This window comes from Sus scrofa, chromosome 6 (genome assembly GCF_000003025.6).
Source record: "Sus scrofa isolate TJ Tabasco breed Duroc chromosome 6, Sscrofa11.1, whole genome shotgun sequence".
In the NCBI taxonomy this organism is placed as follows: Eukaryota; Metazoa; Chordata; class Mammalia; order Artiodactyla; family Suidae; genus Sus; species Sus scrofa.
This window is the reverse complement of record NC_010448.4, coordinates 97,207,065-97,220,904: the sequence shown is the minus strand read 5'-3', so window position 1 is coordinate 97,220,904 and position 13,840 is coordinate 97,207,065. Positions and strand designations below refer to the sequence as shown.

The following is a 13,840-nucleotide window of genomic DNA, read 5'->3' as shown; positions in this document are numbered from 1 at the left end:
CGCCCAGTTCAGCATTCGGTGTGTGCCCCTTTCTGAGCCCAGAAGTGGTTTTCCTCATAAGACGCTGGCTGCTGCAGGGAGACTGCTACCCACCCTCCTAGCAGAGTGTCCGAAATCTGCCAAGTTCGTACCTGCTAATGCAAGGCTTTTCCTTGTTCTTCAGAATCATAAATGGCTTTAGACTAAGACTGTCATTCGATAGTGAAGCATTTCACCAATTTTTCTCTCATTCAGCACCAGATACAAATACCATCTTGACACCAGTATTAAGTCAGGCAGGCTGCCAGGCAGGAAACTTTGCTGCGATTGGTACTGGTATAGGAACTTTTACAAAGAGCTGCTTGTTTTAGGGAGTGCTTTTTTTGTTCTCTGTATGTACCAGCATAGGGTTCTATTTTAGATACACAAAGAACAGTCAGAAAGCGTAGTTTAAAACACAGAAGACTTGATCACTCACCGTCCATTTCCACAAGCAATTGATTGAGTGTGTTCTCCTGTTCGCTCTGCCCCCCAAAATTGCCCCTTCCTCTCTTCCTTCCCACAGCGTCTATTTCGTCAATGAAGAGGATGCAGGGGGCATTCTTCCGAGCAAGGGCAAATAAGTCTCGGACCTGGACGAAAAACATGAGCACAGGAGTCACCCAACATGTGAGCATCACCAGGCTCCTAATGAAAGGTGGACACCAAGCTTCCTGTCCCACAGGAAGACTGACTTGTGTTTCACACTGCACTATAATTTTTTTTTTTGGGGGGGGCCTCACCCGCAGCATATGGAAGTTCCCAGGCAAGGGACTGAATGTGAGCCATGGCTACAATGATGCTGGATCCTTAAACCCACTGCTCTGGGCCTGGGATCAAACCTGCCCCTTTGCAGTGACCTGAGCCGCAGCAGGATCTTTAACCTATTCCACCACAGTGGGAACTCCTATACAGTGTAAAATTTAAAAGTTACAAGCAGCAAAGAAGTCAGCTGGCAAATGAAGAACTTGGTGGGAAACTGATGTAAGGTGAGCAAATGTTCTTTCTAAAACTGCATCAATTACTGTCATGTAATAAGCATGAGCACCAACAAACTGACACTACAGGACATGTGTCAAGTTTACATTCAGTTTACAGGCTCAAGCCACCCTGGTCCCTGTCACGCCCAGCCAGTCCAGAATAGCAGATGAGTACCCACAGATCCAGGAGTGCCTATGGACAGCAAAGGTGCCCACTCAAGCCCAGACTCTGTCCCATTGAGCACGGACCCCTGGGCCACTACTGCAGGTGGGCTGAAGAGGGAACAGTCCCCTCGCCTCACCTGTCACCTGCCCCTCCTGAGAGACAACCCACAAGCCTTGTATCCCTTTTCACTCCACTCACCAGAGCCCAACTCCCTAGGCACCCTCTCCAGGCCTGTTTCCACACTGCTCTGAACATGTACCCCAATGTCACTCCTGTCCCTCTGGGCGTCCCTTCTGAGCTCCAGATCTGCCCTGAACAACTTCTTCACTTCCTTGCAGGACCTGACGCTGGGCTGTCCCTGCAACACCCTCTGCAGAAAGGTGGTTATCTCTCCCTCCAGGCCAGCTGCAGCTGGGGTCCCCTCAGCCCCCGTCACTCCTGCCAAAATGAGAGCTCTCAACAGCCAGCTCGAGCAGCCCACAAACGTCCTCACACTTCTCACCGCCTCCACCCCCCAACACCTTCTTCCGGATCTCCAGCCCCCTCGCCTGCCCACATGAGACGTGGGGTCTGGCCCCACAAACACCCAGCTGTTCTCTTTTTCCCAGGGCCCCTGTGCCTTACAGAGCTGGGTCTGCCCACTCCTCCCTCCACGGCTCATCTGAGACACCATCACCACGGAGAAAGAGAAACTGCTGCCAAGGACAAGACCACCTCTGGTGTTGACTGTAAGCTGTGTCCTATGTTTGGAAGCCCCCGGGACAGCAATGCGGGTTTCTACAGCGCTCAGTCAGTGCTTTAGACACCAGAAGATAAAGAGGAGTGGAAGTGGGAGTACTTCTTTAAATATGAATCTACAGTCACACCACTGATTTTTTCATTTCTTACGAAGCACAGCAATCACGACAGTGTGGTCCTAACATCAGGATAGGCTTCCGAGTCCACAAATAAACCCGCTTATCCATCTGTGGTCAAGGGGCCAAACCGTTCAGTGGGGAAAGAAGGGTCTTTTCAACAAATGGTGCTGGAAAAACTGAACACACAGGTAAAAGAGTGGAGATGAACCCTTACCTCTCACTATACTAACTGCAATGGATCACAGACCGAAATCTAAGAGGTAAAACTCAAAACTCATAGAAGAAAACACAGGAGTAAACAGTTATAACCTCAGATTTGGCAATAAATTCTTCAACATGACACTAAAAGCATAAGCAATGACAACAAAAAAAAACCATACTGGACTTCATCACAATTTAAAACTTTTGTGCTGCACTAAAATGAAAGACCCACAGAACGCAGAAAATATTTGCAAATCGTGTATCTGATCAGGAATTGGTATTGGGACCACATAAAAGACACTTACAACAACAAAAGACAACCCAGTGAAGAGACTGCACCCTGGCCTAGGGGACACTGAGGAAATGGAGCTGCACCTTCAGAAGAGGACAGACTTACTCGAGCAGGGCCCACGCCCACAAACATCTCCAAGAACTCAGAGCCACTGACGGTGATGAAAGGGACATTGGCTTCTCCAGCGTGGCCTTGGCCAGCAGTGTTTTCCCAGTGCCTGGAGGACCAGTGAGGATGGCACCCTTCAGATTTAAAAAAGAGAAAGTATTTTTAACTAGGATTTCAGAAAAATTGCATTTCCATAAATAATTCCAATCACTATAAAATTTTAGTGATATATACTAAATATTTCTTAAACATGTGATGTGATGGTAGAACACTTTTATGCTAGTAAGAAGAGTAAGGAAGAGATTATTAGAGACTATTTTGTTTTTAAAAAATTGTTAAGAATGTGCATTTTTTTTTTTTTAGGGCTGCACCTATGACATATGGAAGTTACCAGGCCAGAGGCTGAACTGGAGCTACAGCTGCAGGCCTATACCACAGCCACAGAAACACAGGATCTGAGCTGCATCTGTGACGTACACCACAGCTCACGGTAACGTCGGATCCTTAATCCACTGAGTGAGGGCAGGCACCGAACCCGTGTCCTCATGGACACTAATTGGGTTTGTTACTGCTGAGCTACAATGGGAACTCCAAGTATGCGAAATTTTTAAGTCCTTTCTTTACTATTATACTTCCAATTTTCATTTTGCTTATTTTCTTTCCTTCGAAATCCCAAAAATGAAGGAAAAAATCTAATAACAATGAACTTCAAAAGAATACTGTGTCCGTTCAAGTGCTATATTTGAGTTGTAGAGGTGTCTAAGGATGATGTGAACAGGTAATTAAGTAACAGCAAATTATAAAATATGACTTTTGATCCAAATAGGGATGTAGGACATGAAGTCAGGGAAATGATTCCCTTTACAAAGGATTCCTTTAAGGTAAACTTTATTAATGGCTTTTTTAAAGAACTAGTTAAACATTTTCTATTCATTTACTTAATGACTGAGTCTGGCCCTGGGAACTCAAAGATCAGTAAGGCTGCCCGTTGCCAGCAGGGGCACAGGGAGGTCGGTCAGGGGAGGGACAGCAGGGTCACAGAAGAGGCAGTAGGCTCCAGGGCTCCAGCTGCTGAGATGGGGCATCTCAATCATGCTGTGGGGCGGGGGGTGAGGGGAGAGGATATGCATCCCTTTGGGAACAGACACACTACGTGCAAAAACACGTTCACACAGCACAGCCAACCTGAAACACTCTTGGGATAAACAGGGACTAGTCAGCTAAGACGGAGGAAGGAGAGAAAAACAGCTCCTTTATAAAGCAAGCAAACTTCGTAAAATCATAACTTCAGAGATCAAGAAATACCCCACAACATTTTGGGGTTAATGAGGGGAAAAATCACCTTCTGAAAGGTAGTCTTACCTTGGGGATTTTTGCTCCCAGGTCTTGATACTGCTTTGGGTTTTTCAGGAAGTTCACAAACTCCATGATCTCTAGCTTGGCCTCCTCGCAGCCGGCCACATCTTTGAACTTGACATCTATCTCGTCCTTTAAGACCTTGGCAGTAGTCTCTCCCACACTGAAGAGTCCACCCATGCCCCGGCCAGAGCGGCCGATGCCGGCCGGCCCCCTCCGGATGGTGTAGAGCAGGAAGGCGATGATGAGCGCGGTGGGCAGCATGCTGAGCAGGAAGGAGCTGGAGGCACACGGTGATGCTCAGGGTGCCGCCCCTATCCCATCCCCTGGCCCCACCCAGGCGGAACTACACATTCTATCTGGGCGACACCAGGACATCCCCACACTTATCTGAGGCACAAGGGGATCAGTGTGTCAACATCCTAAAGCAGACGCTCAGAAAACCCCATTCTCAACATGCATGCTGCCCAGCGGGACTCCACTACCGCCCTGAGAACCACTGCCTGTGCGAACTGCGGCCCTGGGATTTACCAGCATCACACCCGAGTTTCCAAGACATTTCTTTCCAAGTCCTCACTTAAGATCTTAATGTATATGCAGCACTAGGAACTATAACTAGTCACTTACGATGGAGCATGATGGGGGATGATGTGAGAAAAAGAAAGTATGTGTGACTTGATCACTTTGCTGTACAACAGAAAACTGACAGAATGCTGTAAACCAACTATAATGGAAAAAATAAAAATCATTAAAAAAAAAAAAAAAAAGAGAATCTTAAGAGTTCCCGTTGCGGCGCAGTGGAAATGAATACAACTAGGAACCATGAGATTTCAGGGTTCCATCCCTGTCCTTGCTCAGTGTGTTAAGGATCCGGCATTGTCGTGAGCTGTGGTGTAGGCTGTAGATGCGGCTCAGATCCCACGTTGCTGTGGCTGTGGCGTAGGCGTCGGCAATAGCTCCAATTAGACCCCTAGCCTGGGAACCTCTATATGTGCAAGTGCAGTCCTAAAAACAGAAAAGACCAAAAAAAAAAACAAAAAAACAAACAAAAAAAACTTAATGTGATTCTGGTGTGATCCTGAGCAGAAACTGCAGTTCTCTTATTAGACTGCATCAGCTTACTCTGAGAAGATGTCTTCAAATACCCACTCCCTGCTGAGCGAATAGCACACACTTTGAAAAGTCCCATGTACCGTGGGGAAAGCTGTCCCCGCCAGGCTGTGCAGCCCACAGACCCATGCCTGCGCCCTGCTTTCTGTCTGTCTTAATGAAGTCAATTTCAACACAACTATGGTCACAGATAGGTACTTATTCTGGGTATTACAATGCAATTTAGTTTAACTTACCCTAAGAAATTTAGATCAAAACCAGGTTCACGGTTTAGGTGAAAAAACAAAGTAAGAATAAAACCAGGATTAGCTGTCTAATTTTTCATCTATTATAAAATTTTATTATAAAGTTTTAAATGCTGCTACAGAAGGCAGCAAAAACCATGAATAATATACTTTTGGATTATTTCTAGAAAAATCAACACCACCCCACCCTACCCCCGCCCCGACAGACAGCAAAGGTTTAAAGAACGGTACAACAAGACGTTGTACAGAATCTTGGCACTGGCCTATAAAGTTAAGCAATGATATGACAGCCTCAGGGGCTGAGGGACAGAGCACATGGGAAACACTCTCAACAGTGAGCTGGATCTCAATACTGCAGGCGGGTCTACACAACCAAGACTTAAGAGAATCCCTAAAGTTAAGACCATCAGCTCAAGTAACAGGCTAGCTACCCATTTTTCTGCTCTTTCACATGTACAAAAAAATTAAGCCTTACTTCTACTTTCACGCTCAACAGGGTAACTCTTTTTTTTTTAATTTTTTTATTTTCCCACTGTACAGCAAGGGGGTCAGGTTATCCTTACATGTATACATTACAATTACATTTTTTCCCCCTCAACAGGGTAACTCTTAAGTCAAGGTGTACGTTCTATACTCCCTGCAAATGGGGTGAGCATGGGTACCTAGTGGGGTGTATATGGGTGAGCGCTTGAAGGCCTACAAAGTGGCTCAAAGACAGGCAGCCCCTGCAGGCAAGAAGGCCTTCCTGATGTGGGCTTTCTAAAGACCGATCAAGGACCCCCAAGGCAAGAAGCAACTCTGACCAGAGAGAAAGAGGCATTACCTCTGTGAACTACAAAAGCAGGATAGTTAAAAGGCGGGACTGCTATTCTTTAACACAAAGGGGCTCTTTATGTTAAAATCCTACTGAAGGGCAGTGACTGGACATTAACCCCAAACCACTGCTTCATCAAGATAAATATCAACGTGTAGAAAACCAACCAGTCACTAGCAAAAACTAGTAAGTCACCAGTGGTTTAAAAGAACTTGGCCAAATTGAGACAGGCCTGTCGAGAATAGAACGTGGGGACAGAGCGCCAGCAGCCCTGCACAGGCTCTGCATCCTCCCTGCTTCTCTGCTCACCCGTCACTCTCAGCGATGTAGACCACGGGGACCCGATTCTCCCCTTCGATGCCCAGCTCCTGCTGTAAAGTTTCCAGATTCCGCTCGAAGGTGTCCACACTGCCAATATTGAACCAGACGTACTGCTGTAAAAACAGGAAAACAAAACATCTTAATGAAGAGGAAACAAAGGGCTTGATTCACTAAAGGGATTAACTTTCTAAGAACTTTTCAGCAATGTTGCAAATTTACACATTAAAAACTACAGCAATATTACAAAACTGGTTTTAACAATGCAGTGATTACGTCCCACTCAGAGGGAACACACAGGGCAAGCTTCGGCAAAGAAGCATTTCTCTTTAGTGGTATTATTCCTCTGTGCTCCTAAAATCATCAACTCAGAAAAATGAAAACTCTACTTGAAAAGGCATTCCTTTTCATAAATAAACAGGTGTTCTTTTCTGCTTGTCCATTTCCCAGGAATTTCTTAGCGGCCTCATCCCAAACTAAAAGCCACTGTGTGCGGTGACGGTGGCTACAGTTTCCACCTGCTCAGGCCTCAGAAGGCAGCCTGCCTGAAATGGTGCCAGACGCTCCCCTCTGCTCACTCAGCCAGTGAGCTTCTGGGCCTAGAGGCGATGGCTGTGATGGCCACAAGCACAGGACTCCCACTGTGCTAGCGTTTACTGTCCCCATTTCACAGAGGAGAAAACTACAAGGTGACTTCACTGCCCACTGCTACCCACCTAGTAAGCAGGCCAGTGACACTAACCACCTTTTATACACAACTAGGGCTCCTAACAACTCACACCTGGGAGTTTACCACATGCTGGACCCTGTTCCAAGCACCCTGTGAGTGTCACCTGCACTGAGCAGCACAAAAGGACTGTGCTCCCCTCTGCCCTGCGATCACTGAGCATATAAAACTCAGATAATTCAGAAGTGCACGCAGACAAAAGCAACGTCACCCCCCCTTCCTCCAAATGCCTGGGTTACTGAGTGGGGACCTAACCGGTGTCCCGTCCAGTGCGTAAAAACAAAAGACGCGGAGTATGCTGTACAGTGGTAGACAACAGCTCCTAGTAAGTTGTTCACAGACAAAGCTACACAATCCCTGTAGTTACCAGCTCCAAACATGCCAATAACAGATTAATCATGTGACTGAACGGCCCCTAACTTAGCTCCTACCATCGTGGGGAAGTCAGCTCACCACTGACTCACATCAGAGAACTGAGAGGACTAAGGACTGGCAGCCTAAGATCCCTGGTGAGATCCAGGGTGTGTGTGGCAGGGCAGCTTGAGATCCTGGATGTGGTCTAGGTGAGACCCTGGGGGCAGGGGCAGCTCTGCAGGTGGTCCTTATGCACTCAAGTCTGACCTACTTCATCCACTGAGGTCTGAGTTCTTAAGGAGTCCTGGAATCATCCTCATCTTACAGATAAAGATGCCCACTCAGGCCTCACAGCTGTCAAGAGCGAGTTTATCTGCGGCCAAGCCTACTGGACTCCAGAGCCTGTGCTTCACAGCCTAGCATGGCAGTTAGTACCGCTGCCCCCCAGGCAGCAGCACACTGAGGATGTGGAAGCTCTGAACACCATCTTTATCAAACAAGCCATCAACACATCCTCTGTAGAAAAACTAAAGAAATGTAAACACAGTGAAACAAAAAGCATCCATATCTTCCACACCCAGAAGCAAACACTATTAGCAATTCTTGTGTGTGTATTTTTTTTTGTCTTTTGTCTTTTTAGGCCCGCACCCGTGGCACATGGACGTTCCCAGGCTAGGGATCCAATTGGAGCTCACAGCAGCACCAGATCCTTAACCCGCTGAGCGAGGCCAGGGATAGAACCCACAAGCTCATGGTTCCCAGTTGGATTCGTTTTCACTGCACCACAATGGGAACTCTACTATTAGCAATTCTGATGTCATTCTTTCAAAATTTCATCACGCCCCCTCTATAATCTTGAAAGATGCACAATTTTGAAGAGAAATCAATATAAACCCTTAACTGTAATACAATGGAGAGATAAATAGTAATTTACAATAAGATGGTATGAACTTGCACAGTGAAGGCTTGTGCATGCCAATGCTAGGTGTCAACACCGCCCTCCTGAGAATCAGGGTGCCAGGTGGAGGCTAAAGCAGGGACGTGAGAGCACCTACCGCTGACCAGGGAGGGGCCTAATGTGGCCATTCATCTGTCTAAGCTTTTGCCCTGTGAACGATGCCTTGGAGGACATCATCATACAGACATCTGTACATGCATCCTTAGTTATTCCCTAGGATGATTGCTGAAGCGAAATTACTGGGCGTGCTGCCAATATGTACGCTGCCCAACTGTCCCCTTGAAAGGGAGTGTCAATTTAGTTCCCGCACCAAAAGTCTGAGGAACAGTTCTGAGAAAAAAAAAAAAGTACCATGGTTATTAATGAACATTTCATCAAGAAAATGAAAACAACTTTCCTTGAAGTGACTGAAATACTGGAATCCTAGGACTTTACAGATTTTCTTAAGTTTACTGACATCAGAGGGATGGTGACCATCAGTCCCCATTTTCCTTAAATGCTGCCCCTCCAGGCAGGATGAAGGGTGAAATTCATCCAAAGGGAGCAGGGATGCAGCCTGGGGGAGGGGTCTGGCCTCGCTGGAGGGGCAAAGACCACAAGCCGCCCTCCCGGGACTGAGAATGGGCCTGGGGTCTGGCCCAGGGGAGGGCTGGGGACACCCTGGGAATCATAATCCCTTCAACTAATCTGGGATCTCTGGAACAGAGTTCAAGCCAGTTGGACAAGAAATACAAATGTTCTTTAAAAATAAAAGAAAAAGTGGAAATTATTATAATATCCCGAAACAGTTGGGATATGACCAGAATGCTTCTTAAACTGATTTGACAAAAGCTGTCTCAAAACATAAGCAATTCAGATTTTAAGTTTTTTTTTTTCCCTTAACCAAACAATTGTTTTCTCAGTCTTGTAAAATCATAGACACTGGAATACTGAAAATTAGACTTCTTAAAGGTACAGCCAAAATGATTACCAAAACCAAACCAAAAGCAAAACCCCGATCCAATCCTCATACACAACTGTGGACACAACACTCATATTCTAACTGTCAGTGGAGGTCACAACAGTGGCAGGCCAGGGTATGTGGCTGCCACATGTGAGGGGATGTTTGCTTCTGCTTTAAATCTGAAACCTTTATGTACAGCTATTTCAAAGCAAATAATAAAACCACTTACTCCATCAACAGGAGTTTTTCCTGGCGTAAAAGTCACTCGAACAAAACGCTTGTTGACGACTTCCAGTCTGTCTACCTGGAATTTTAAAATGTTAAGCATTCAAACATAAATTTACAGAAAGACTTGAAATAAACTTTTAGGCTTGCTAAAGTGCATATATTTCAGACAAACAGGAAGCATGACTGATAATGTAAGGGTACCCCATGTTCCCCTCCAGCTTGAGATTGGGAAAGTGCACACCTTCCAGTATTTCCGGGGTCCGGTGCTTGTAGGTAAGCATGGTCTGGCCTGGACGCTACCAAACTGCTCTCCGAGGTGGCCCTGCAGCCCCATTCCTGGCAGACTCTCCCGTTGCTCTGCGTCCACACCTGTTATTCTAAGACGTACTAACTCTCACCACTTTATGGATATAAATGGTTAATCTTGTTTTTTTTCTGCAAACTCCCAACTATTCAGGATTCTTAAGATCACGGGAAAACTTCTGACTGCCACAGAGCTGGGTGCTTTGGGGAGGCTTGCTTCCTGTTACAATCAAGTCCTCTCTGGCAGGAAGTCTGGAAGGTATGAGTCAAAAATACCAAGGAAGGGAGTCCTGGAAGATTCCAGGAGCTGGGAGAGGGGACTCGCATCTGGACAGGAGTGACCAGAGGACTCTGCCCCCATGCAACTGCTGCAGCAAGGGCAGGTGGCAGGTCAGGAGGGGACATGCATACAGACTCCTGCCCAGGCCTGTTCCCACCTGGAAGGACAGGAGTCACCTCTCAGAAAGCAGGCTCCCACAACACCTGGGAATTAGGTATAGGACAGCCTCACTTCATGAGAGAAACAGCTGCTGCAAAAATCTGAGGAATCATCTCCATTTTGTCCAACCTCACCTTTCAGTACAATCTTTAAGAATAATTTTACATTCTTTGTATTTCTTCAGTAAGTATTAATATCTTTTTGTTGTTGTTTTTGCTTTTTAGGGCTGCACTTGTGGCATATAGAAGTTTCCAGGCTAGGGGCTGAATTGGAGCTATAGCTGCCGGCCTACACCCCAGCCACAGCAACATGGGATCTGAGCAGCATCTGCAACCTACACCACAGCTCACAGCAACGCCAAATCCTTAACCCACTGAGCAAGACAAGGGCTCAAACTGCAGGCTCATGGATACTAGTTGGGTTCATTTCTGCTGCGCCACAAAGGGAACTCCAGTATTAATATCTTTACTTTAGGAGTTCCTGTTGCAGTCCAGTGGGTTAAGCATCTGGTTTCGCCACAGCTGCGGCTTAGATCTGATCCCTGGCCCAAGAACTGCCACATGCTGTGGATGCAGCCAAAAAATAAAAATATTTTATTTTATTCATTTTATTGATGAAAAGTCCAGTAGGAATAGGTTAAATAATTTCCCCCAGGTTACAGAGCCGGCCTATCGCTGGCACTCTTACCACCACGTTATTTCATCAATTCTAAAATAGACACTTTTCGTATTTTAACCTTTCAGAAACTGGAATGCATTTGACAACAGATGGGATTTATAATTTCATTGGCGGTTTACTAAATCTTTCTTATTAATAGATAAAATAATGTAGATCTCAAAATCCACAGCATCTTAAATATGCTGACACAGGCTTACTGAACAACCCAGCATGTAGTCACAAGCTCCCTCCCAGGCCCTCACTGTGAACAGTCACTCTTACAGTCACACCAGGCCCATGGAAACAAAAGGCAGTACGGACAGAAAGGAGGTGGGAGAGGCAGGCAGGCCCACAGCAGGCAGGAGAGGCATGGGGGCACAAGCCAGGATGGAGCAGAGGGGACCCCAGAGCAGCAGTCAGAGCAGTGGCTCCCAAGCTTGGTGCCCACGGGACAAGGACAGGAGTCTGTGGCAAAGCTGGGGACTGTGGGCTCAAACGAGCCCGGCTAACTCGCTGGCTGTTTATGGCTCTCCTGAATGCTAATTCCACCCTTTGGACAGGACAGCCGGAAACCCCATGATGAACTCACCACTCCTTTGGAGAGATAGTTATTGACAAAGTCCTTCCATGTGATTTCTCTGCCAGAGCTCCTGAACAGGAAGTAAAGCATGACTCCGCCCCAAAACAGAGCCGTCCACAGAAAGTACATCCTGAATTCCTTGTCATCCCACGGAACATCACCCTGGGCAAGAAGAGTGCAGTGTCACAATAAGGTCAACACTGTGCTGGGCATAAATCCTTCCCAACCTCTCCTGGGCCACCTTGAGCCTCAAAATCAACACACAGTTAACAATCAAACCTTCTGGAACCTGGACCACCAGTGAGAATCATCCTTCTTGCCACCTCGTTTTCCACCGCCACCAACACCTCCTCCAGACGCACGTGGGGCAGCCGCCGGCTTTGGTTCTGTTCATAGATAGAGAGTGTACACAGCAGGACTGTGGAATTTTGTATCTCTAAACAATGTTTTCATTAATACAGTTTAATAAAGGCTTATTGCAAAACACAATGGCAACTGATCGGTTATTAAACAGTGTCATGAGGTTTATTTTATTTATTTATTTGTTTATTTTTTTGTCTTTTTTTTTTTTTTTTTGCTATTTCTTGGGCCGCTCCCGCGGCATATGGAGGTTCCCAGGCTAGGGGTCAAATCGGAGCCGTAGCCACTGGCCTAAGCCAGAGCCATAGCAACGTGGGATCCCAGCCGCATCTGCGACCTACACCACAGCTCATAGCAACGCCGGATCGTTAACCCACTGAGCAAGGGCAGGGACCGAACCTGCAACCCCATGGTTCCTAATCGGATTCGCCAACCACTGCACCACGACAGGAACTCCTGTCGTGAGGTTTAGAGAGAGCGTTAACACCTGGGGGGGTCCCAGTACTCCCAACACATGACCTCACAACAGCTGCACAACAATGCAAGGAGTGGGGCACACAACCCGACCTGTCTCACAGACCGAACTGTGGCTCTGCTGGACTCAGGGATGTGCAGACGGGCCCCAGTTCCCAGCTGAAGGTAACAAGGAGGTGTCCTCCCCATGCCCCTGAAGGGAACACTGTTAACTGTCTCTTCTGCAGAGAAGACATGATTTTGGTAACTGACAAAACATAAAGCCAACTAGCACCCTGCCTCATCCACCTAAAATCTGTTTGTAAGAATCTGAAATCAGCCACTGTCATGGGTTGAACTGTGTCCTCCAAACGCACATGTCAGAGCCCTACTCCCCTACGACATTATTGGCAGACAGTGTCTTTACCAAAGTAAGCAGGTTACAGTGAGGTCACATCAGTGGGTCCTAATCCAATTGGACTAATGTTGGTATGAAGGGGGGCCACCTGGACACAGGCGTGCATAGAGAAAAGACGGTACGTGCGGAGTCACAGGGAGGCGAGCCCAGCCGCAAAGGCCCGGGACAGACCCTGCCCTCACGCCCTCAGGACCTTGGACCTGAGAGACAGACATCCTGTCATCTCTGACATTCAGCTGTGGCCCCCCGGCTGGGGCAGCCCTAGGAAGCTAACACAGGCACTGCTATCTTCCTCCATCCACTTGTCTGTCCTCTCCAAGACCCTCCATACCATCCTGACATTTCAACTACTGGGAAGCCACCCCCCACTGTGTAGGCCCTTGGCAGCAGGCCCCCAGCACCTCCAGTGGCTTTGTGGCCTGGGCTTCCCGCCGTGTTCACCCAGTGTTCAACCACCATGCTGCACACATGAGCTTCTGCAGCCCCAACCTAGGTGAGGCAGGGGCTGAGAGGCACAGGCCCCAAAGGTGCTGAAAGATGACCCATGTATTTTGAGACAGAGTAACACAGATGCAAAAGGTTTGCAATAGGTTATGTTTAAAAAGTGGACCAGGGAGTTCCTGTTGCGGCTCAGTGGGTTAAGAACCAGTGTTGCTATAGGCTGCAGTGTAGGCTGCAGATGTGGCTGGGATCCGGTATTGCTGTGTCTGTGGTATAGGCCTGCAGCTGCAGCTGCAGGTGTCTGGGAGGATGTGGGTTCAATCCCGGCCTTGCTCAGTGGCTTAAGAATCTGGCATTGCTGCAAGCTGTGGTGTAGGTTGCAGATGCGGCTGGGATCTGGCATTGCTGTGGCTGTCGTGTAAGCCTGAAGCTGCAGCTCTGATTTGACCCCTAGCCTGGGAACTTCCATATGCTACAGGTGTGGCCAAAAAAAGAAAATAAATAAATAAAAATA

General features: G+C 47.3%; 1 protein-coding gene across 1 annotated transcript in view; it reads right to left on the bottom strand.

Moving 5' to 3' along the window:
- AFG3L2 (AFG3 like matrix AAA peptidase subunit 2) overlaps positions 1-13,840 on the bottom strand; it is a 33,688-nt gene that overhangs the window by 13,673 nt on the left and 6,175 nt on the right. The window contains 8 exon segments of the mRNA XM_021096024.1: positions 458-611; positions 2,620-2,699; positions 2,702-2,756; positions 3,985-4,258; positions 6,457-6,581; positions 9,677-9,751; positions 11,664-11,816; positions 11,934-12,040. Of these exon segments, the coding sequence (XP_020951683.1) occupies positions 458-611; positions 2,620-2,699; positions 2,702-2,756; positions 3,985-4,258; positions 6,457-6,581; positions 9,677-9,751; positions 11,664-11,816; positions 11,934-12,040 (1,023 nt within the window).